General features: G+C 42.3%; 2 protein-coding genes across 3 annotated transcripts in view; one reads left to right on the top strand and one right to left on the bottom strand.

Annotated features, from left to right (window-relative positions):
* The window catches only part of PRLR (prolactin receptor), a 346,542-nt gene extending 332,690 nt beyond the window's left edge, over positions 1-13,852 (bottom strand). For both annotated transcript variants that reach the window (XM_054031490.1, XM_054031492.1), the window contains exon 1: positions 13,757-13,852. The gene's annotated coding sequence lies outside the window, so the exon portion shown is untranslated. The remainder of the gene's footprint in view (positions 1-13,756) is intronic.
* A 179-nt stretch (positions 13,853-14,031) lies between these two features.
* The window catches only part of SPEF2 (sperm flagellar 2), a 103,732-nt gene continuing 92,212 nt past the window's right edge, over positions 14,032-25,551 (top strand). Inside the window, exons 1-4 of the mRNA XM_054032996.1 lie at positions 14,032-14,100; positions 15,845-15,947; positions 22,520-22,772; positions 23,808-23,978. Coding sequence (XP_053888971.1) covers positions 14,043-14,100; positions 15,845-15,947; positions 22,520-22,772; positions 23,808-23,978 — 585 coding nt within the window. The 5' untranslated portion in view covers positions 14,032-14,042. The remainder of the gene's footprint in view (positions 14,101-15,844; positions 15,948-22,519; positions 22,773-23,807; positions 23,979-25,551) is intronic.

The raw sequence follows: 25,551 nt of genomic DNA, 5'->3' as shown, positions 1-25,551 counted from the left end.
AATGCAAGAAAAATAATCTTTCCACGTGTTGCACAACTGCCCTGCAATGATGTTGTAGGTCAAGGAAATTAAGTCCAAATATTTTGCTTTGAAGTCAAAAAGAAATGTATTTAATAATACATGAGACCACAGAAAAACAGGAGCATGGGAAAAATAATGCACAGAGCTCAGGAAAAATAGGAGAAAAAGAATATATACAAAGTTATCCTAAGACTAAACTGTTAAATAGGTCAACAGACCGCAAGAACGTTATTTGCTCTTCTTTCCTCTTCAACAAAAGAAGTTGCAGCCAACTGGTATTCTAGAGTTCCCCTTCATCCCACTTAGGACCTCATTGTGTAATCCTTACCCACAAAAGCCATTCCATTTAAGCCAATAGGACTGCTCAGGTAATTACTGTGATGAGTTACCCCCTCCCCCCATTCTAAGGTACCACCTGATGTACTGGGGTACCACTGAGCCCACTTATTCCACCAGCCTGGGCTCCCTTACACTGGAATGGACCATGAAGTATGAGGGGAAAATACAGGTTCAGTTACTGTGGACTGATCTACATTAGAAATGAAAGTTTACCTACATTGCTCAGGGGTGTGAAAAATCCACACCGCTGAGTGGCATGATTAAGTCAACCTAGCTCCCCAGTGTAGATTGCGCTAGGTTGGAAGAATTCTTCCAGCAACCTAACTATCGCCTCTTTGGGAGGTGGATTACACTGATGAGAACCCCTCCCATCAGAAGAGCTACAGTGGTGCAACTATGCCAGTGTAGTGTTTTAAGTGTAGCTGTACCCAAATCAACAGTGAGAGAAACATCCTTACCCTTCCCAATTCTGGGCTTCTCTGTGCCTCTACTGTATTAACAAATGAACCAGACTCCCTATGTTTCTTTGTGTTCCCATAACTCTTTGTATATAAACCCTCATGATCCTTTGGTTCATGCAGAAAGTGTTTTGTAACTATAATTCTAGTGCTTTGTATCTATGATTCAAGGGACTCTGTACTTAGGTTGAATTTTAGTGTGTGACCAAATGATGGAATGTGTATAATATTTTTACCCTGACCCTACTGACTCATGGAGAATGTGTCCAGGAAGGGACCACTAATGATTGAGGAGGGATATTTGTTAGGTCTTCAGAGATCGATGAGATGATGACCTACTGAGAAATGTTTTTAGCTCGTTACCAATGCCACAGGCATTTTCTATAATAAGGACTTAGTCACAGATACCTTTAGCTTATTGATTAGGTATGATGAGATACCATGAGGGGAATTCTATATGTAGATCAGTAATGGGAAAGCAAGTCTTCTTTGTCCCAAGTATAACATGAACGGAGGGTAGTTTCTGGGAGTGAGTTAGGGATGAATCAAGCTGCAAAGTCACTTCTCCAGTCTTCAGATTGGTTTGGTATTGATAGCCTATCTGTATTAATCTTGACTAAATCTTTGATTAATAAATTCCAAGTGAGCCTGATTATTTCAAGTTTTATTAATAAATCAAAATTGAACCTAACAACTGTGCATATGTCTGGTTTAGTATGGAGCAGAGGCAATCTGTATTTCAAGACTTGTACAGAGCTCAGCAAAATCTCACTACTTAAAAATTAAATTTCCTCTAGTCTAGAAAATAAACATTGTTATAATGCATGTCCTCAGCAGATTCATTTGCAAAAATCACAGCTAAATTCCTGCTGTAAAGGAAGCAAGATATGTGCATCTGTGGAAACCCAAGAGCCTTACATAAAAGCAAAAGAAGGTAAATATCTGTGCTTTAATTAAAGTATAAAATATAATGTTAAACAAACTAACATTACAGAATCTCTTGTAGGATCAGTGCATAATTATAATCATACAGGGAAATTGTCAAATTGAGGTCCGGTAACCTGTTGACAACAACTGTGTTAGTTGATATCATGTAACAGCAGCACCACAGGAAGCTTGTCGTTTTGGCCTAAATTAAACCAAACACAAGGCAATTTGCCAAGAGCGAATGTGTGGCTAAGACAATGAAAAACAAAAGGAGAGAGGGACAGAGCATTCAAAGGCATAAAAAATTACGCAGAAAATGGTTGCAACTTGGATTTCTTTTTCATACATAAAGTGTCTGAGGGAAATAAGTTATGTTAAAATAGATGTTTTCATATTAGTTTCTAAGGGCCTGGCTACATTAGAGAGAAATTTAACTGCTCTAAGTCAATGGGAGAGTGCTCTCCTGTCAGCTTAACTACTGCAGCATCTGTGAACAGCAGAAGCTATGTTGGCGGGAGAAGCTCTCCCACTGACATAGCATTGTTCACACTGGTGCGTATGTTGGCGTAACTTATGTCGCTCAGGGGGGTGATGTATTCAGCCCCCTGAACAACATAAGTTATGCTGACATAAGCTGTTGTGTAGACATAGCTTTACTTTTTGTGAGGAATCGAAGATGTGTTTTGAATTAAACGCTAACCTCTTTCATTTCCATGCACCCTTGAAAAAGTATATGTACTATGGGAAATGACTAGGAGGCTGAAAGTCCTTTGAAACAGAGATCTTTTATGAAGGTTATTGTTGTGAACCATACATAATTAAAGCAGAGAGTCTCACAGTCTAGAAAACATAAAAGCTATTTTTATAAGAAGGAGAGAGATTGTAGAACAGACCGTCAGCAAGGGATCTACTTCTATTTTATGGTTAATAAATATTCTCTCCAATAGATTAATTCACAGTTGAAAGAAACAAATATTAGTACTGAAAACAACTTAAAACTAACCATCCCCCTAAACTGTATGACCATGCTAACTGCTTTAAGGGGGATATCTTTGAAAAATCCTGCCCCATTAAGGAGATAAGAGGTTTAATTGAGGGTAAACCCCCAATTATATTTTAAAATTAAATATTTAATCAGTAGTGAATATTTTTATTTATCTGTTCAAAAAGGTGACATCTTACAATACAGTGAATACAAAAAACCAAAGCAGGAATGTGATATTCTACATGGACACAATATAAACAAAAGTTGTATTGTGCTGTACATATTTCAGGAAGAACTTTTAAAAGGCCTCATTAAGCAATGCAAAATTTAATATATCAATAGAAGAAACAATGCATCTGAGACACTTGACTACTAATTAAGCCAATCAGAAGATAGAATGTATGTCGTTATATATAAAGTAGGATTGTCAAAAGCATTCAATCCTGACTTTAGTGGGAGCAGTTATACCAAAGCTGAGCACTTTTTAAAATCCAACCTATAGTATTTTAGACTACTAAAGAGAACACATTAAGAAGTGATACAGCAAAGCTGCAAATCAACTGTATAGCATATTTACATCTTTTTCCCCCAAACACTTTCATAATGAAAGAAGGGAGGTCTACATTTAATAACAGCACTGAGAGTTCTGCATGGGTTTGGTTCTGTTTAATTTTTCTTTAAATCAGTGACATGTAGTTATATTAACAGCTTCTCACAGGGATTACTCACCATAAATGCAAAGATGCGAGGACACGTGGATTTCAATGTAGTTGAAAAGATGTTCCTTTTGTTCTTTGGTGTACTGAAATTATTACTAATTGCTTTGTGTGTGCATTAATCTTTTAACACAAACCGACAAAAAAAGAATACCAAGAGTATCATGCAGGTCCTTTATATTTGACAGGCATCCCATTTTTCTAATTAGGATATAAACCTGAGAGCAGTATAAAAATCACACCATCTAATTTTAATTGAAAACAAAATTGAAAGTGATACATTTTTATGACAGACTAATGTTTGCAAATCCCTTTGAAGGTTTAAGGCACTATACAAGTTATTTAAATACCAAAAGCATGGAAACAACCTTATAACCGTGCACTGGGGCCAGCCAACTAGTTGTTGAGGCCAGGCATGAGAGTCATTGTACTGGTGCAAATGCCTACAGTAAGTAAGCAGAGCCAATATAACCCATGATTTGTAATGATGCAGCTTACTCCAATTTCAAGCAACCACCTGCATTGTGTGTGTATGATACATCCAGAGATAGGGCTCCAGATAGGAGATAGTATTTATAGGAGCAGTTTTGCCTATTTGGCCTAGAAAGGTATACTGATTTGGGCTAAAGAGTATTACATTTTCTGCTGACAGGTATTTTCTGTGAACTTCACAAACATTATTGTTAACTGTTAGAGTTTAAGGTCATAATGGGATGATTAGATTATCGAGCCTGACCTCCAGTACAACACAAGCCATTAAATTTCACCCAGTTTCCCCTCTACTGAGCCCTATAAAGGGGGATGCCATTTTAGATTTGGTTTTGGTGAATAGTGAGGACTTCATAGAAGAAATGGTTGTAGGGGACAACCTTCGTTCGAGTGATCATGAGCTAATTCAGTTTAAACTAAATGGAAGGATAAACAAAAATAGATCTGTGAGTAGGGTTTTTGATTTCAAAAGGGCTAACTTTAAAAAATTAAGGAAATTAGTTAGGGAAGTGGATTGGACTGAAGAACTTGTGGATCTAAAGATGGAGGCGGCCTGGGATTACTTCAAGTCAAAGTTGCAGAAACTATCAGAAGCCTGCATCCCAAGAAAGGGGAAAAAATTCATAGGCAGGAATTGTAGACCAAGCTGGATCACCTCAGAGAGGTGATTAAGAAAAAGCAGACAGCCTATAAGGAGTGGAAGACGGGAGTGATCAGCAAGGAAAGCTACCTTATTGAGGTCAGAACATGTAGGGATAACGTGAAAAAGACCAAAAGCCACGTAGAGTTGGACCTTGCAAAGGGAATTAAAACCAATAGTAAAAGGTTCTATAGCCATATAAATAAGAAGAATACAAAGAAAGAAGAAGTGGGGCCGCTAAACACTGAGGATGGAGTGGAGGTTAAGGATAATCTAGGCATGGCCCAATATCTAAACAAATACTTTGCCTCGGTCTTTAATGAGGAGCTTCGGGATAATGGTAGGCTGACAAATGGGAATGAGGATATGGAGGTAGATATTACCAAGGTAGAAGCCAAACTCAAACAGCTTAATAGGACAAAATCGGGAGGCCCAGATAATCGTCATACAAGAATATTAAAGGAACTGGCATATGAACTTGCAAGCCCATTAGCAAGAATTTTTAATGAATCTGTAAACTCAGGGGTTGTACCGAATGACTAGAGAATTGCTAACATAGTTTCTATTTTTAAGAAAGGAAAAGAGAGTGATCTGGGTAACTACAGGCCTCTTAGTTTGACATCTGTAGTATGCAAGGTCTTGGAAAAAATTTTGAAGGAGAAAGTAGTTAAGGTCATTGAGGTCAATGGTAATTGGGACAAAATACAACATGGTTTTACAAAAGGTAGATCGTACCAAACCAACCTGATCTCCTTCTTTTAGAAGGAAACAGAGTTTTTAGACAAAGGAAACGCAGTTGATCTCATTTATCTCAATTTCAGTAAGACATTTGATATGGTTCCACATGGGGAATTATTAGCTAAATTGGAAAAGATGGGGATCAATATGAAAATTAAAAGATGGATAAGGAACTGGTTAAAGGGGAAACTACAACGGGCTGTACTGAAAGATGAACTGTCAGGCTGGAGGGAGGTTACTAGTGGAGTTCCTCGGGGATCGGTTTTGGGACCAATCTTATTTAATCTTTTTATTACTGACCTTGGGAAAGTGGGAAATGTGCTAATAAAGTCTGCGGATGACACAAAGCTGGGAGGTATTGCCGATACAGAGAAGAACCAGGATATCCTACAGGAAGACCTGGATGACCTTGTAAACTGGAGTAATAGTAATAGGATGAAATTTAATAGTGAAAAGTGCAAGGTCATGCATTTAGCCAACGCTTTATACAGAGGTAAAAATCACATCCCTGCTTCTACTAACTACTCCCTTGTTTATACATCAAAACACCACATGGCACTGCACTGGGAGCTAATGTTCAATTGTGTGTCCACTAGGCCCACTAAGGGTATGTCCATAGTGCAAATAAACACTCTCAGCTGGCCTGTGTCAGCGGACTCAGGCTTACAGGGCTCAGTTTACGGGACTGTTTAATTGTGGTGTTGACATTCAAGCTTGGGCTGGAACCCAAGCCCTCGTACCCCACAAGGAGGGAGGGTCCCAGAGCCTGACATCCAGCCCAAGTCTGAACATCTACACTGCAGTTAAACAGCCCCTTAACCCGAGCCCCGCAATCCCAAGTCAGCGGTCGTGGGTTTCTCATTGCAGCACAGATATACCTTAAATCCTTTTCCAGGATACAGTCCCCATTCTGTAGGTTTGGCCTACATTCCTATATTTGTAACTTTGTCTTTGGCTGTATTAAAACACATTTTGCTTGAATGGGCCCAGGTTACCAAGTGATCCAGATCACGCTGTACGACTGACCTATAGTAATTCATATTTAACACTCCACTATTCTTTGTGTCACCTGCATATTTTATCAGCAGTGATTTTCTGTTTACTTCCAGATCATTGATAAAAATGTTGAATAGCATGGGGTCATGCCTTGATCCCTGCAGAACACCACAAGAAACACTGCCATTCAATAACGATTGCCCATTGACAACTACTTTGTGAGATCTGTCAGACAAGTCTTAATCCATTTAACATGTACTTTACTGAAATTGTACAGTGCTATTATTTGTATCATCATAGCAGATTGTATGAAGTATGTTACATTGTGGTAGATTAATCTCAAAGAATGAAATCTGGCTTGTTTGACAAGACTTATTTTCCATAAAACCATGTTTAACTGGCATTAACTATCCTTTAATTCTTTACCAGTTGAATCCCATATCTGCTTTTGCATTATTTTACCTAGGCCTGGTGTCAGGCTAATCAGGTCAGGTGTCCCAACTGCCGTTCACATTGCCTTTTGTGAATACTGGCACAATTCTTCCAGTCTAGAATTTCCTCAGTATTCCAAAATTGATTTAAAATTAACATCAATAGGCCAGAACCTCTTCACCCAACTCTTTTAGGACTCTTGGGTGCAAGTTGTCCAGGCCTGCCGATTTAAAAATGTTATCCCCAATAAATGTTGTCTAACCTCCTTCTCACTTACTAAAGGACTGGTAAGTACATGATCATCCTCATATTACACAAGTACATCATCCTGCTTTTTCCCAAATACAGAACAGAAATATTTATTCAACACTTCTGCCTCTTCTGCATCATAAATAACAATTTACCATCTCCATCTAATAACTGGCCTATACTGTTGACTGGAGTCCTTTTGTTCCTAATATACTTAAACTCCTTATTGTCCTTAGCCCTGCCAACCAATTTTTTTCTCCCTGAAGTCTTCAGCTTCCCTTATCAACCTTCTACACTGTTTAGCGCAGAGGTGGGCAAACTACCTCAGGGTTTTGGATCCGGCCAGCGGGATTGCCCCCCATGGTGCCATGGGCCCCGCGCCGCTCAGAAGTGGCTGGCACCACATCCCTGCAGCACCCGAGGGGGTGGGGGGCAGAGGGCTCCATCTGGTGCCCTTGCCTCCACGCACCGTCGCCCCCGCAGCTACCAGTGGCCAATGGGAGCTTCAGGAGAGGTACCTGGAGGTGCGGCAAGGGCAGCGCAAGCAGAGCCCTCTTCCCCCCATTCCCCAAGGGCTGCAGCGCTTCCTGGAGCTGCGCAGAGCCCGGGACCGGGCAGGCATGCAGGGAGCCTGCCCTGGCCCCGGTGCACGCCACTGCCACACCGGAGCCACTTTAGGTAAGTGGCACCGGGCCGGAGTCCAAAACCCTCCTGCACCCGCCCAACTCCCTGTACTGAACCCCCTTGTACACCCCGCACCCCTCCTGCACCCCAGCCCCCTTCCCTGAGCTCCCTGCTGCACCCCTGTACACTCCAACCCCTCCTGCACCCCAACCCCCTGCGCCCCCTCCCGCACCCCTGCCCTGAGCCCCCCATACACTCCGCACTCCTCCTCTGCCCCAATCCCTTGCCCTGAGCCCCTTCCTGCACACCACACCCCCTCCCACACCCTGCACTCCCTCCCGCACCCCAACCCCCTGCATACAATTTCCCCACCCAGATGTGGCCCTCAGCCCAGAAAGTTTGCCCACCCCCGGTTTAGCTTCTAACTTATATTTAGAGCCCACCAAAACTGCAGATATTCACGGATATCCGCAGATCACATATAGGATATGGATACAAATTTTGTACCTGTGCAGGACTCTACTTATATTGATTGTTCTCTATCTCCCCTCCCATTTTGTATATATTGCTTTTTTATTTTTAATTGCTGCTTTCACATCAACATTGAATCAGGATGGGGTTTTAGCCAAAATTGTCTTCTTTCTTGATTGCAGAATTGTAGCTTTTTGGTTATCTAATTAAACTCTTCTTTAAGGCCTGGTCCACACTAAGCCCCCAGTTCGAACTAAGATATGCAACTTCAGCTATGTGAATAACATAGCTGAAGTATCTTAATTCGAACTTGAAGGTACTTACCGCGGGTCCACATGCGGCAGGCAGGCTCCCCCGTTTACTCCGCCTACTCCTCTCACAGAGCAGGATTGCCGGCGTCAACGGCGAGCACTTCCGGGATCGATTTATCGCGTCTAGACAAGACGCGATAAATCGATCCCAGAAGATTGATTGCTGGCCGCCGAACCAGCGGGGAAGTATAGACGTACCCTAAGAGCTCCCAATTTTCATCCACATTCCTAAATTTTTCTTCCCAATCAATTTTGTTCATAATTCTCCGCATTTCTGAAAGTTAGCCCTTTTGAAAGACCAAGTACATACATTACTAGTTGGGACTATCTTCTATTTGCCCATCTTGAATGTAATCAGATAATGATCACTGGTCCCTAGGCAACCACAAACTCAAAGTTTGTCTACCAGTACTCTGGTCTGCTCTACAGGGATGTAAATGATATTGAGCACTTCCATGTCACATACTAATTGGCCCATGTAATCTCTGCTGGTGCACAATAAAAGTTCCCTAGTGCACATTAACGTAGGGACTAGAGAAATTTTAGTGCACGCCAGCACGGACCACACAGGCCAGTTAGTGTGCAATCCATTAGTGCACACTAAGATTTAACACCTCTCTGGTGCAGACTAGTGTACGGTGTAAAGAAGCCCTTACAATTCCATGATGAATTCATCTTTATACATCATAATGAGGCTCAAAATAGAGCTCCTTTGTGTTAGGTGCAATACCTTTGTCTTAGAAAAGCATCATATGTAATTTTTAGAAACTCTAATGATGTTATATTACTGGTTGCTTGAGATCTCCTGCAAAGATCTCCCAAACTGAAATCTCCCATAATACCTCAATTTTTCTTTCCACACATTACAGACAGTGCTTAAGGAGTAACTCATCCTGTTCTTTGGTTTAATTTGATGGTCTGGAACAGAACCCCCACCAGCGCCTATTCCTAGGCTTTCCCAGTTAGCACATTGATCCATATGCATTCAAGTTCCTGTGGTTTTGAGTTATTAATAACTCTATAACAGGTAATAGTGTCTTTAATGTAGACACCCTTATCCACTGCATACATACACTTTTACTCACTCTATCCTTCCTAAATAGGTTATAACTAGCAATTTTAAAATTCCAATCATGTGAAGATTCCCACCAGGTTTTCAGTAATGCCCGTTATAAAATTTCTCATGATCAGTAAGAATCGCCAACTCTTTCTTGTTACCTAGCATTGGTATATAAACATTTGAAACATTTCTTCTCTTCATATTCTTGGTCACATCACATCAAATTGTTTGCGACACACTGAGTTTGAGTTTGTACTGCATTTGGCTTCTAAGCATCCTCCCCTTGTGTTATTAGTTTAACCCCATCCTGCTTGCTCCAGCTTGTTTCTGGTGGAGATTAGCACCCACCCCCACTTGTGAGATGGAGGCTACCTTGTTTATATAGCATCCTCCCTCACTAGAATGTGACCCCATGTCCCACAAAACCAAAACCTTCAGCTTCACATCAGTCAAATGTTTACATCCACTATTTTCTATCTTCTCCTTTATCTCTCTCGTGGGACAGGAAGGACCTCCAAGAATATTACTAGGACTTTCCTCTTCTTCAGCTCATTTTCAAGGTTCCTAAAGTCTTCTATAGTCTGTAAAGTTCCACATGATGCCAAGTCATTGGTTCCAATGTGTACCATCACCAGTGGACACTTGCCAGACAACTTCAGAATCCTATCCAACTATGCAGTTACATCTCATATTTTCACAGAAACAGCACACCTTACTATGGTCCTTGTGTCCCTTACAAAATTCTCTGTCCATTCTTCTTTATATGGAGTTAGCAATGACAACTGATAGCCTTCTCAGGATGGTTGAAGAGCCTTTCTTGGTAGTTGCATGCGCTTGCAGTTCAGCAAGCATCAGAAATGTCACCCATAGGTTTCTGTTTCTTTCCTCCAGAGACAGGTTCTTTGGTAGTTGACTCGCTAATCATGTTAATACCTCTAACCAGGCTGAATGACTGCTGGTTCTCCTTTCCCTCTTTGTCATAAATTGCAAGTCCACTTCTTTGATTTTTATTCTTTCCAGTTCCCCATGAAGCCCTTTTGATGTGTGTGGCAATGATTTCCAAATTTGGTTGTCCAATAAGTCTTCATTTTCTCAAAAACTACATAGTATTAAAGATTGTGCTTCCAGACCAATATGTTTGCCAGCTTGCACTTAATGCACCAGCAATCTCTTCTGTCTTCCAGCAGAAAGAGAAACACAGCACTTCCAAGGCACGTAAAAGCAATCGTTTCCTCATCATCCATATCCACTACTTGATGAGGAGCCATACCTAAAACAGATGGAACCATGCTCCCTTTTTAAACTCCCTCTGAAACTGCAATCAGCCACTCCTGTTTGCCTGTTAACTGTCACATACTAAGCCTCAGTGCTAGTCTTCACCCCTAGTTATCATGGAGAAATTAACTTTCAGAGACTTCAGACACTGAGTCTGTTCAAAGATCCAAGCGTGCCAGCCCCACTGAGCCACAAACAGACCTGTCTCAATAGGCCTGTTCAGTCTAGCCACACAACTCTCACAGAGAACCAACAAAAAAGCAATAAACAGACCAAACACCCACTCACAAAATCCTTCTGCCTCCAATCACAAGGATCTGCAGCTATGCCTTCTAAAATTCCCATTTGCTGCTCTGGAGTTTGCCTCATGGCTCAACTTCACCCTCTCATTAACAGGGAGGGATTAACTACTCAGACTTCAGTGAACTCATCACAGTGACTGAGTGAATTTCTAAATCTATGCGCTTGCTACGATGTCAGTAAAACAGGGAAATCCCTGTACAGCCATCCCCACACAGCACTTTGAGACAGGCAAACAAGCTTTAAATAAACACAAAGCATCATTAACAAAAAATAACACTCAAGAGTCCTGTTTCCCCTGCTCTAAAGAATGGTCTAACTATTGCTCTCTAAACAACGCCTTATTAGAGACAGGAAAATAATCTTGGAATCCTAAATCACAGCATTCTACCGCTGTCTAAAAAGTAGTTCTGTAACTCACTGGCAGAGCATGTCACGTCACCCCTCTGATGACTGGTCCATATAGATGATAAACTACTATTGCTTAGGGAGGCCATTCATCCAGGAATAAACCGGAAAGTCCTCTTTTTGAGATGTTTGTCCCCGGTCTGATCCTGGAACAAAACTGGTTTTGTCCAGTATTGGTCAGGGGATGCCATTTTTAAAAGCATACCACTCCACCCCCTCCAGCATGACCTCCCATGCACCATGTGCACGAGGTCACGCAAGGGGGGGGGGCATGACATTCCAGAAAGTACTGGAATGTCCAGTATTCCAAAAATGTGTGAGTGGCCATCTTAACACTGCTACCAATTAACAGTTACTTCTTAAGCTCAAGTACTAAGGCAAACTTTTTGGCCCGAGGGCCACATCTGGGTATGGAAATTGTATGGCAGGCCAAGAATGCTCACGAAATTGGGGGTTGGGGTGCAGGCTCTGGGGTGGGGCAAGAAATGAGGAGTTCAGGGCTCTGGGCTGGGGCAGAGGGTTGGGGTGCAGGGTGGGATGAGGGTTCCAGCTGGGGGTGCAGGTTCTGGGGTGGGGCTGGGGATGAGGGTGCAGGAGGATGTTCCAGGCTGGGACCAAGGGGTTCAGAGGGCAGGAGAGGGATCAGGGCTGGGGTTGCGGCATGGGTGACAGTCAGGGGTGCAGGCTCTGGGTGGCGCTTACCTCAAGCAGCTCCCAGAAGCAGCGGCATGTCCCCCTCCGGCTCCTACGTGGAGGCGCAGCCAGGAGGCTCTGCACGCTGCCCTGTCCGGAGGCGCTTGGGGCGGGGGCAGTGTGCGAAGCCCCCAGCTGCCCCTACACGTAGGAGCCGGAGGGGGGACATGCTGCTACTTCCAGGAGCCACACAGAGTGGGGCAAGGCCCTGACCCCGCTCCCTGGCTGAAATGCCAGAGCAGAGCAAGCCCTGAACCCTACTCCCCAGCAGGAGCTCGAGGGCCAGATTAAAACTTCTGGAGGGCCAGCTACGGCCTCCAGGCTGTAGTTTGCCCCCACCTGTGGATCTAGAGGCCCTATGTGCCAACCCATGCAGGGTTTTTATGGCTTTACATACCTGATTTGCCCACCTCACAAACAAGAGGCCCATAAGATACTGATTCTATGATTTCTTAATTTCCATCATCACAATATCGTTGCCCCTTTGGCCCAAGTAGCTACCAAGGTAGCTAGCTTCAAAGCACAATCTCCATCCAGAGCCCCAACTTTTAGCGCTGTCTATATACAGCTATATTTAGAGCATTAACGCAAGCCATGATAGCTCAAGTCTGCTGACTCAGGCTGGGAGGGTTGCTCCAAAAAGCTGTATAGACAAACCCTAAGTACATGTCATACATAACTTCTGAGGATGGAAGGTTAGGAAAATTAACCAACAAGTTATAAGAATGTGTAAGATGGCCAGATCTGTCCTACTCTTTCTCTCTAGTCCTCCTGCGGTCTGCTTTTCCGTTTACAGTCCTAAGCCACTGCGCCCCTTCTCCTCCCCACCACCTTTATAAATGTGACATGATTTTATATTCACTTGAATTTATACTCTATAAATATCACCTCTGGATTGGATCCATAGCCCATAAAAATTGACACATTTTAGATGAAGACACAATCTTTCAGTGGTTTACCATCTTTGGAATCACTACATGGCACAAACTGGTAGTGGTGTTATTTATACTTGATCAGTAACTTGACTAGGGCCTTTGAGAGCTATTGCAATGTAAATGGTGTCCTTCCTGACCCAGAGCCATTGTGCTTGGCACTGTACACAGCACAATAAAATACAGACCCTGCCCTCAGGAACAACTTCATCTCTATAGCCTGGATGCTACAACCATGCAGAATTGGGGCCCAGGGCTATAGCTGTCAAACATCCCCAAGGACTTTGCTCCCACTCCTGTGCAGCACCCTCTACTCCCAACGCCTCATCTCCCTACAGGGGAGACCCTGAGCCGCTGGTGGGGCCTTTTCCCCTTATCCTCCCACAAAAGCTTCATCCTCCCCCTGTTCAAATTCTCCCACAAGGGCCTCAATGTCCCTTCCCCCCATCTGGGCTTTGCACTCGTCTCCCACACTAAACCCCCCAGCACTGGGGCATCTCTCCCATTCCCCGCTCAACATAGCCGAGGGGCAGCCCTTCCCCCACAAGCGCCTTGGTCGCGTTGGTCTATGTTCCAGCTCCCCTAACCTCACCCCAAGCCCCCTGCTTCTCCGTGCGGACTCTCCTCCCACGGCTTGTCCCGCCCCAAGCTGCCTCCCGTTCAACACTGAGCGACACAACTACAGTACCCACCAGAGACCGCTGCTTACTGCACTGCGCATGCGCCAGCGCCAAACGGGCCCAACGCAAAACAGGTTCACGCTCACCCCTGTGGACGCATGCGCTCAGTAGAAGCCATTCTCCCCGTCCCCCGCAGCGTAGCTATTCCACTGCGCATGCGCAGTTCACAAGGCACACCTGGTCCCGCTACGGAGTCCGAGGCCCCGCCACAGCGCATGCGTTAGATGCTGCCTACATGTCACCATGGTAACAGGACGCGGAACCGGGCCCGTGTGAGTGGGGTTTGCCTGCGGCTGCCATGTCGGACATTCTGTGCGAGTGGCTGAACCGGGAGGTGAAGCTCTCCCGGACCGTGGGTGAGTCAGGGGCTCCGACACCTGGGTCCTGGAGGGCTGGTGCCGCAGCTGGGGTGCCCATAGACCACCGTGTGCCTAGGCACTTCTAGGGGTTCCCCTCAGGTGTGTCCGTTCGCAGGGGCCGGTGGATAGGAGCCCCCGGGCAATTCTTCGTTAGGGCATTACGTACGGTGTAAGGGCTTCCGAGTTGCTGCCCGAAGGGGAGTCCCAGAGGGCAGTGCACAGGGGGATGCCCCCTCGGCCTGCGCCACACCAAGACGGCCTCAGTATCAATTTTCAGAGTAACAGCCGTGTTAGTCTGTATCCGCAAAAAGAAGAACAGGAGTACTTGTGGCACCTTAGAGACTAACAAATTTATTAGAGCATAAGCTTTCGTGGACTACAGCCCACTTCTTCGGATGCATATATAGGTTCCATTCTATATGCATCCGAAGAAGTGGGCTGTAGTCCACGAAAGCTTATGCTCTAATAAATTTGTTAGTCTCTAAGGTGCCACAAGTACTCCTATTCTTCTTTTCTCAGTATCAATGTGCAGCTAGAGAGATGGGTGGGTTCCCTGCTCGACTTTCGATGCCCCGTGGGTGGGAGTCACTTTTGGGGAGACTTTGGCGTCCGGGAGACGGGTGAGGTTGTCTGGGCGTCTGCAGGCAAGTCTGGGAATGTGGTGACGGGGTAAGGTGGGAATAGCAGGAGGGTTCTGCTGCTGGGATGGCAGTTGGGTTGTTGGCAGGTTGGTATTATTCATATACTCCCTACACCTGGAGTAGGCTTTGTGCACTCTCTGTAATAACTACTTTCAACTGAAAATACCATCGCCCTAATTCTCTTTCATACACGTCTGAATTTTGATTTACCTATAGAGGTATTCATATACCTTCCTGCAGATGCCACATGCCATATATGAGAGTTACTGACCTTGAGGTAATGCCAGTGGCAGTAGTAGTACTACATGATAGCTCTGGCTGATGTATAAGTGAATTCACCCTCTTTCCTCAGACCCAAATAAAGGGCTAAAACCAGCTGTGGATTTTACTTTTTCCACACAAACAATTACAACATAATCCCTTTAAAAATCTCGAAAATAACTTTTGTGAAAAAAAATGGTGATTATTCTCCCCTAGATCCCTGTGGACTCAGGGGCTATGAAAAATTTCAGTTCTATCAATTAATAAGGGACTTGAGGATAGAAAGTACCCGAATTTATGTTTATACATCAATTCCTGCTGTTTGAATTATTGACTTTAGAGAAGCATCTATTCTATAATGAGAGAGACATCCCTTATTGAAAATCAGGCATATTAGAACATATTTACTGGCTGGTTTTGTTTCTGTGTGTGTTTTAGGAGCAGAAGAGTTAGTAACTGTAACCTGTCAAGTATTGGTTTTGCAAAATTTTAATTTTGAGCCAAAGGTAAATAGTTATAACAGTGTAATTTATCTTTTGATATTGAAATTTAGATTTTAGATGATGGAGTCGATTATGGAATTTAGCTCTTAGTAGGGTTATACAACATAAGTACTGGCTACTTGAAGACCATTTCTAATCCTAAAGTTATTTTAATATAGTAATTTAATTAACAAAACTTTAAAGTTAATTTACAGTGTAAAGATTTTATAAGAGCAATAATGAGTTGAACCAAAAATTAAGTATAAGTCTCTGATGTTATACACATTCTGTAATGATCTCTAATATTATTCATATGGTAACTTGTATTTTGTTGCTGTTGCTTGTTTTTTAACCCAGATCCAAAATCATTCCCAAAAGAATTTTCTACTGGCTACCTACTTGGAGAAATTCTGCACAAATATGAACTTCAGGATGACTTTAACCAATTTTCACAAAGCAGGTTTGTAACTTAAGGCACAGCTAGAGCATGTATTATATCTCCTATGTAACTTATACAAGATGTTTGTTTATCACTGAAGATTTTTTAGTGATACCTAGCAGGATTTGATGAAGTTACATACCAGTCATTAGTTAGCGACATATTATATGCGCTAGCTGCATTAATTAGCTGCATACTTCCAAAGGATCTGAACATTCATTAAATATTTACTGGAAAGATATATGAGGATGATTAATTGTGCTGCAATCCTTTATGTCAATCCTTTATGTCAAACAAGGTCCTATGAAAAATAGGTATTTAATTTAGCACTGCATGAACTTTTGATTAAAAAAATTAGCACTGTACAAAATTGATGTAAAAATAGATTAAAAATTGGGTAACATAGATCTCAAAAATAGGAAAATAATCATTCTATGGAGTGTTTCTAGTGGAGTCCTACAAAGATCTGTTCTTGTTCTAATGCTATTCAGTATCTATAAAGTCAGTGCTGATAAAGTTTCCAGGTGACACAAAAATTGGTGGAGTGGTAATTAACCCATCGTCAGTTATACAGAGAGATCTGGATCACTTGCTAAACTGAGCTTATTAAAACACAAGTTCAAATGGAGCCAAATGCAAGGTCATATATCTAGGAGCAAAGAATGTAGGTCATATTTACAGGATGGGGGACCGTATCCTGGAATGCAGTGACTTTTAAAAGGCCTTAGGGATCATGATGGCTAACCAGTTGAACATGATCTGCCAGTGCAATGCTGTGGCCAAGTGGGCTAGCACAATCCTTGGTTTATAAGCAATGGGAACATCACATAGGGAGGTGATACTACCTCCATATACGGCATTATTGAGACCATTACTGGAATGAAAATGAAGGTCTGTTTGATACTAGGTTCCTCTGTAAGGAGAACTCTTCAGAATAGTATATCTTTACTGAACCATATTACAGAAAGAGCTTAGCCTCTCCATAGCTATTTGTGAAACAAGGCTTAAGTCATAAGCCTGATTTTCTCCTTCCATTTCTTATATTTGCCAAACCAAAGCCAATCCATTTGTAATTTGACAGGGCATGATTTTTAGGAGAGAGACTTTGAAGAAATTATGAGAAGGTCATGGGCGGTGTATGAACCACCGGCTGGGGGAGGCTAGTCCCCAGCCCCCACCCCTTCCGCCCACACTGGAGCCCAGAGCCACACCCCCCAGCAGAGCACAGAGACGCCCTCCTCCCCCTCCCCCCCCCCGCAGCCACTGGCCCAGTCCTGCTGCTAATCCCCTAACCCCAAAGGAGCACTGGGAGGGCGTGCGAAGGTGGGTGGCACGTGGCCCCAGTGCCAAGAAGGCGGGCGGCCCTGGACTGCCGGGAAGGCGGGCGGCCCTGGCCTCCCTGGCCCCAGACTGCCGGGAAGGCGGCCAGCCCTGGCTTCGGACCGCCCGGAAGGGGCCAAGTATCAATCAGAGGGATGTTCCTCATTCTTTTAACATATCAGTCAGAATGCACTTCTGATGTAAATTACGCAGGAATTGGAATTTACAACAAGTTTTCCATTGACTGGGCAAAGGACATTATAAATAAAATCTTCCAATGAAATTAGTAGTAGGGTGGAGCTTCTATCTAATGACATATCCACTTAGCAAATGAAGGTGGGCTTGGAGAACAGGTAGGCATACTCGTGCTAGCTCCTAGTACAGGTAACAGTACAGTACAACTTCAGAGTTACGAAGACCAGAGTTATGAACTGACCGGTCAACCGCACACCTCATATGGAAGCGGAAGTATGCAATCAGGCAGCAGCAGAGACAAAAAAAAAAAAAAGGCAAATACAGTATAGTACTGTGTTAAACGTAAACTACTAAAAAAAATAAAGGGAAAGTTTTAAAAGAAGATTTGACGAGGTAAGGAAACTATTTCTCTGCTTATATCATTTAAAGATGGTTAAAAGCAGCATTTTTCTTCTGCATAGTAAAGTTACAAAGCTGTATTAAGTTAATGTTCAGTTGTAAACTTTTGAAAGAACTCATAACTCTGAGGTTCTACTGTAGTAATGAAGGCGTGGCAGCACACATTTCAGCACAGACTAGCTGCCCCAGTACAAGCCCATCAGGAACTCTGGGTATGTACTTGGGTTGTTAGCATGCAGTGAAGTCCTTGCTGCCATGTCTTCACTATTAACCATGCTAGCTAGATTAAAGAACTATTCACAGTACAATCTAAGTAAAGAGCTTTTTTTAACTGTTTGTATACCCTTTTAAAATAAATCAATCAAAAATCCTAGATTGCTTTTAGACTCCAGTAGAGCTTTCATACATAAGAACATAAGAATGGCCATACTGGGTCAGACCAAAGGTCCATCCAGCCCAGTATCCTGTCTTCCAACAGTGGCCAATGCCAAGTGCCCCAGAGGGAGTGAACCTAACAGGTAATGATCAAGTGACCTCTCTCCTGCCATCCATCTCCACCCTCTGACAAATAGAGACTAGGGACACCATTCCTTATCCATCCTGGCTAATAGCCATTAATGGACTTAACCTCCATGAATTTATCTAGTTCTCTTTTAAACCCTGTTATAGTCCTAGCCTTCACAACCTCCTCAGGCAAGGAGTTCCACAGGTTGATTGTGCGCTGCGTGAAGAAGAACTTCCTTTTATTTGTTTTAAACCTGCTGCCTATTAATTTCATTTGATGACCCCTAGTTCTTGTATTATGGGAATAAGTAAATAACTTTTCCTTATCCACTTTCTCCACATCACTCATGATTTTATATACCTCTATCATATCCCCCCTTAGTCTCCTCTTTTCCAACCTGAAAAGTCCTAGCCTCTTTAATCTCTCCTCATATGGGATCTGTTCCAAACCTCTAATCATTTTAGTTGCCCTTTTCTGAACTTTTTCTAATGCCAGTATATCTTTTTTGAGATGAGGAGACCACATCTGTACGCAGTATTCAAGATGTGGGCGTACCATGGATTTATATAAAGACAATAAGATATTCTCCGTCTTATTCGCTATCCCTTTTTTGATGATTTCTAACATCCTGTTTGCCTTTTTGACTGCAGTTGCACACTGTGTGGACGTCTTCAGAGACCTATCCACGATGACTCCAATTACTTTTTCTTGATTAGTTGTTGTTAAATTAGCCCTCATCATATTGTATGTATAGTTGGGGTTATTTTTTCCAATGTGCATTACTTTACATTTATCCACATTAAATTTCATTTGCCATTTTGTTGCCCAATCACTTAGTTTTGTGAGATCTTTTTGAAGTACTTCAGAGTCTGCCTTGGTCTTAACTATCTTGAGCAATTTAGTATATTTGCAAACTTTGCCACCTCACTTTTTATCCCTTTCTCCAGATCATTTATGAATAAGTTGAATAGGATTGGTCCTAGGACTGACCCTTGGGGAACACCAGTAGTTACCTCTCTCCATTCTGAAAATTTACCATTTATTCCTACCCTTTGTTCCCTGTCTTTTAACCAGTTCTCAATCCATGAAAGGATTCTCTTATCACATGACAACTTAATTTACCTAAGAGCCTTTGGTGAGGGACCTTGTCAAAGGCTTTCTGGAAATCTAAGTACATTATGTCCACTGGATCACACTTGTCCACATGTTTGTTGACTCCTTCAATGAACTTTAATAGATTAGTAAGACATGATTTCCCTTTACAGAAATCATGTTGACTTTTGCCTAACAAATTATGTTCTTCTATGTGTCTGACAATATTATTCTTTATGATTGTTTCAACTAATTTGCCTGGTACTGACGTTAGACTTACTGGTCTGTAATTGCTGGGATCACTTCTAGAGCCCTTTTTAAATATTGGCGTTACATTAGCTATCTTCCAGTCATTGGGTACAGAAGCCGATTTAAAGGACAGGTTACAAACCATAGTTAGTAGTTCCGCAATTTCACATTTGAGTTCTTTCAGAACTCTTGGGTGAATGCCATCTGGTCCCGGTGACTTGTTATTGTTAAGTTTATCAATTAATTCCAAAACCTCCTTTAGTGACACTTCAATCTGTGACAATTCGCCCAGCAGCAATCCGGGTCTACGGCAGCATTTCGGCAGCCGGAGGCCCTTCAGTGCTGCCGAAGACGTGGAGCAACTGAAAGGTCCCCCGCCGCCGAAATGCTGCCGAAGACCCGGACCGCCGCCGGGTGAGTACAAGCACCGCAGGCAGGGCTGGAATCGGGCCCTGCGCCCCAAAGAGGGCCCCACAACGTCCTGAAGGAGCTGCCGCCGAAGTCCCGCCGCTGTCTTCGGCGGCAGCTCAATCACTGTCTTTGGCGGCATTTCGGCGGAGGGTCCTTCCTCCACAGCAGCGATTGAGCTGCCGCCGAAGACAGCGGCGGGACTTTGGCGGCAGCTCCTTTGAATTGGGTCCTGCGGTGCCTAAAGCCGGCGCTAGCCGCAGCTCCCCCGCTTTGCCCCAGGCCCCCTGAATCCTCTGAGCGGCCCTGCTCAGGTTTGGGAATCTCCCTAACCTAATCTTCAGCCGTGAAGACTGAAGCAAAGAATTCATTTTGTTTCTCCGCAATGACTTTATCATCTTTAAGTGCTCCTTTTGTATCTCGATCGTCCAGGGGCCCTACTGGTTGTTTAGCAGGCTTCCTGCTTCTGAGATACTTAAACATTTTGTTATTACCTTTTGAGTTTTTGGCTAGCTGTTCTTCAAACTCCTTTTTGGCTTTTCTTATTACATTTTTACACTTAATTTGGCAATGTTTATGCTCCTTTCTATTTACGTCACTAGGATTTGACTTCCACTTTTTAAAAGATGCCTTTTTATCTCCCACTGTTTCTTTTACATAGTTGTTAAGCCACGGTGGCTCTTTTTTAGTTCCTTTACTGTGTTTTTTAATTTGGGGTATACATTTAAGTTGGGCCTCTATTATGGTGTCTTTGAGAAGTGTCCATGCAGCTTGCAGGAATTTCACTCTAGTCACTGTACCTTTTAATTTCTGTTTAACTCACCCCCTTGTTTTTGCATAGTTCCCCTTTCTGAAGTTAAATGCCACAGTGTTGGGCTGTTGAGGCGTTCTTCCCACCACCGGAATGTTAAATGTTGTTATATTATATTATGGTCACTATTTCCAAGCGGTCCTGTTATAGTTACCTCTTGGACCAGATCCTGTGCTCCACTCAGGACTAAATCTAGAGTTGCCTCTCCCTTTGTGGGTTCCTGTACCAGCTGCTCCAAGAAGCAGTAATTTAAAGTATCGAGAAATTTTGTCTCTGCATTTCGTCGTGAGGTGACATGTTCCCAGTCAATATGGGGATAATTGAAATCCCCCACTATTATTGAGTTCTTTATTTTGATAGCCTTTCTAATCTCCCTTAGCATTTCATCATCACTATCACTGTCCTGGTGAGGTGGTCGATAATAGATCCCTAATGTTATATTCTTATTAGAGCATGAAATTACTATCCATAGAGATTCTATGGAACATGTGGATTCACTTAAGATTTTTACTTCATTTGATTCTACATTTTCTTTCCTGTATAGTGCCACTCCCTCCCCTTCCAACTCCCCCCACCCCCCACAACCTGTTCTGCCCTTCCAATATATTTTATACCCTGGAATCATTGTGTCCCATTGACTGTTCTCATTCCACCAGGTTTCTGTGATGCCTTTTATATCAATATCCTCCTTTAACACGAGGCACTCTAATTCACCCATCTTATTATTTAGACTTCTAGCATTTGTGTACAAGCACTTTAAAAACTTGTCACTGTTTATTAGTCTGCCCTTTTCTGATGTGTCGGATTCTTTTTTATGTGAATGTTTCTTGTCTGATCTGGCCCCTACTTTATCCTCTTTCATCATCTCCTCCTGACTAAAACCTAGAGAATCTCTATCAATAGACTCTTCCTCTGCTTCCATTGACTGCTCTACTTCTGTGGGCCTTTCATCCTCCTCAACAACGCAGGGACTGTCTGACCAGAGGTGGGACAAATCTACAGTGTCCCGGAAAGCCTCATCAACATACCTCTCTGCATCCCTTAGCTCCTCCAGTTCTGCCACCCTGGCCTCCAAACCCCGAACACGGTCTCTGAGGGTCAGGAGCTTCTTACCCTGAATGCACACATACGCCACCCACCCACAGGGCAGGTAATCATACATGCTGCATTCAGCGCAATAAACTAGATAGCCCCCACTCTGCTGCTGGGCTTCTGCTTGCATTCTCTCCTACAGCTACCTAGATTAAAGAAAGGGTTTTGTTTAAATCAAAAAGTTTTGAATATATTGAATATTTTGAATTGTTTCTTTTGAGTGTGTATCAATGAATAATTCATTATTTTTGTATTCACCATGCACATTACAACCTACTTTTAACTCTTATTCAGAGTCAGTTTTTTTCCTTATAACCTGATATAGTGCTATATATCATCACAGTGCTTACTGCAGCAAGTTGGACATTCAGGTAGTGTTTCTAATGGTCCCTTCTGGCCTTAAGGTCTATGAAAATAAACTCTATGAAGTGCAAAGTAACATAGTACTTTGCAGTATGTATAATACTTTATCATAGCAAAATACCATACTACATATAGTTTTTTGTTTTTTTAAACATATAGGGTCGCAAACTCTAAACTTAACAATTTTTCTCGCCTGGAACCAACACTTCAACTCCTTGGTGTGCAGTTTGACCAAAATGAGGCCCAAAATATCATGACTGAACAGCATGGGGCTGCAACCAAGCTTTTGTATCAACTGTATGTTGCCCTAGAAAAAAAGAAAAAGGCGGGGCTCACAGGAGTAGCCATGGAAGCAATGAGACCTGCAGCACCTGCAAAGCTCCAGGGCATTGAGAGTGAGTTGTATCGAGAGGTAGGTTAATTAAGTTTGTCATATACATCACTAGATAATCAACAGACTAAAATGCAGCACATTTACGTATACCTTTTGGGTAACAAAAAAAAATCCAAAAACACTCAGCTCATTTAACTCAACTTTCTATTCGACATAGAGTATCTATCTGAAGCGTTTGTGACAGATGCTTAGTTTTCCATCCCCTTCATTGATTCATAGGCAGGCCAATCAGCTTCAAGATTCTCTGTTTCCTTGCTTTGCCTCTTTCCATTTGTTGGCTACTTTCTTCCCCAGGCTTCTTTATTGCCTCAAAGGAAATAACAGCACAGGCCAGTAGTTTTACAGCAGCTGCCATATTATTCTTCTCGGCAGTACAGTTTGCATGCTGCAATTGCGCAAAGAGCAGAAGACTGAGAAGAGGGTTAGCGGTGTAGGTCCTGCCAGAGTACACACTCCCTGATCTCATTAGTCGTGCTCTCTGAGAGCAGGCCACATGAGGGTGAGCAATTTTGAATAAGCTGTATGTTGTGAATCAAATGTATCCCTTGTTTATATGCTGTTTGGTGACACAAAATCAGACATAGGTCTCCACTGGCAGAATGATCCTCAAGGAGAGTGGGAGCAGCCATAATATCCCTTCACCAGGAGGTTGTATGTGGATAGCACAAACCGAAAAGGGAAAAGAGGTGCAGCTACAGTAACAAGGAACACCTGATTCAGCATTTTGAATTCATCTGTTCAAATACCATTTGCCATCCTGTAATTTACAACTCTCTACGTCAATTTCAGCAAATCCGGCAATTTTTCTGAAAAAAATAAAATAAAAAAATTCCTGTATATCTAGCTGTTCTGCGAACATCAGTTTATGGGAAGTGTCTATTCAAAACTATTTTCTTAAATGTCCCTTTAGGACAGTTTTGAGTTTTGGAGGTACAGTAGTTTAATGTTTAAGTGGTTAAATGTAATGTTTGTGTTACTGTTTAACTGGTTAAATGTAATGTTTGTGTTACTCTTTCTAACTCTGAGATATCTTGAAACATTATTTCATCATAGCGTCTTAGAAATCTAATGCCACGGCAGACTGACTTGAGACTGCAGCAGGTTTCAGAGCATTTTGAAATGAAATCTAAGCACATGGAAAATAAAATAGCTCATATACAGTTTGCAGAACAACAGAAAGTTAAAAAAATCCAGGAGGAGCAAAGAGCCCAAGACATTGAAAAGGTGAAAAGCCAATTTATTTTTTCATACCAAGAATCCAATCCTGCAGATGTTTACTTATGAAGCTTTAAGTGTTCTATTAGTCCTGTTGAAGCCATTAATTCCCTTTATATTGCTCCACACATACATATTGATGGAAAAGCAGAAAAAAGTCTAACACTCTTGACAAACATAAAGATGTGGCTGTGTAACCAATAGTATTTTATAAATCTCTTAAAATATTAATATTTACATACATCAGGACAATAAAGTGATTGGTGTGTTTGTATATTGCCATGACAGAAGTGGATTGTTAGGAATAAGGATAAAGGGCAAACGCCACAATCACATGAAAAGTTGTAATATCCAAATATGACACACAACGTGAAGAGTCTTACTATGATTATAAAGTGGGTCTTATCAGTATAAGAAAAATAAGAAAAGAAAGTAAACTATCCTTACCCATCTAAATATTCTTCGCCAAAATATGTAAATGACATTTAAAATACCTTTAAAATAAAAACACGCTTCTCTTATCTTTGATATAATGCTCCCTTTTGGGGTTGACTTTTTTTGTTTAATCTCAGGAGGTAAATTGCTTTTTCCACCCAACCTCAAACTCTTACCCAGGTATACCTAATCTACTGTAGTCTGCTTGATGGTGACACTTTGGTATCTTTCACACCTCCTGACCCACTGGTGCAGCTTCACCTCTTTCCTGCTATATATTCACAATTGATGGCCAAAAGCTTGGATCTGAAGATAGCTTCAACAATTTTTCAATAAGGCACCAGAGAATTGGTGCTTGACTGTATTTGGAATGCTACTCAGAAATGTCACTTGGGTTACTTGTTGATTCTAAAGAGGAAAAAAAGTAAATTTTAGAAGAGAATAGGAAGCCTTTCAACGTACTGTTTTTCCTCTATTCAGAACAGCACTTCAATATCATTGGGGGATGCAGTTCTTCAGTCCTTTATCAATCAATTGTTGAATGAGGAGTATTAATTTCAGATTCAACTTTTAGTATTTTATCCAATTTAATGTTAAAAGCCTTTTGAGAGAGAGGACTAAGGATGGTGGAAGGGGAAAGTAGAAGAGACAAATAAACCTGCAAAAAAGCAGAGGAGACATAGGAAAAATGGTGAGGGTCCGTGCAACTTTCTCTCAGAGAAAGAAGAGAAATGAAAAAAGGGAAATGTTAACACATGCAATTGTCAGTGAAACAAGAAAGTCTTTAATTATTATATTACCAGTTTTTAATTTTAAAAATATACATATTGCAAATTTTGGTTATTAAAAAATCCTCCATCTGACAGATCAGTAATCATGTTTTGTGGAGGCACACTGGTATTATCTGTAATGGAGTTGAGTAAATAAAAGTAGTGTGACACTGAGGTCTATCCTTCTCCTCTGTGGTGGCACAAAATGGGGAAGGGTCACAGAGTAGTGCACCCTCAGAGTGGTGGGGAGGGAAGACTTGTGGCTGTGAGCACTTGGGAGTGCAGGGTTGGCAGTGTTACAAGCTGCTGTGGGTGCCTATCTGCACAAGGAGGGGATGAGGTGAAGACCCTGATCCCAGTACGCCAGTAAAGCTGCA

The sequence above is a fragment of the Malaclemys terrapin genome, chromosome 6 (assembly GCF_027887155.1).
Source record: "Malaclemys terrapin pileata isolate rMalTer1 chromosome 6, rMalTer1.hap1, whole genome shotgun sequence".
Lineage (NCBI taxonomy): Eukaryota > Metazoa > Chordata > Testudines > Emydidae > Malaclemys > Malaclemys terrapin.
Note: the sequence above shows the minus strand (reverse complement) of the source record. Positions and strands in the feature narration are given on the sequence as shown.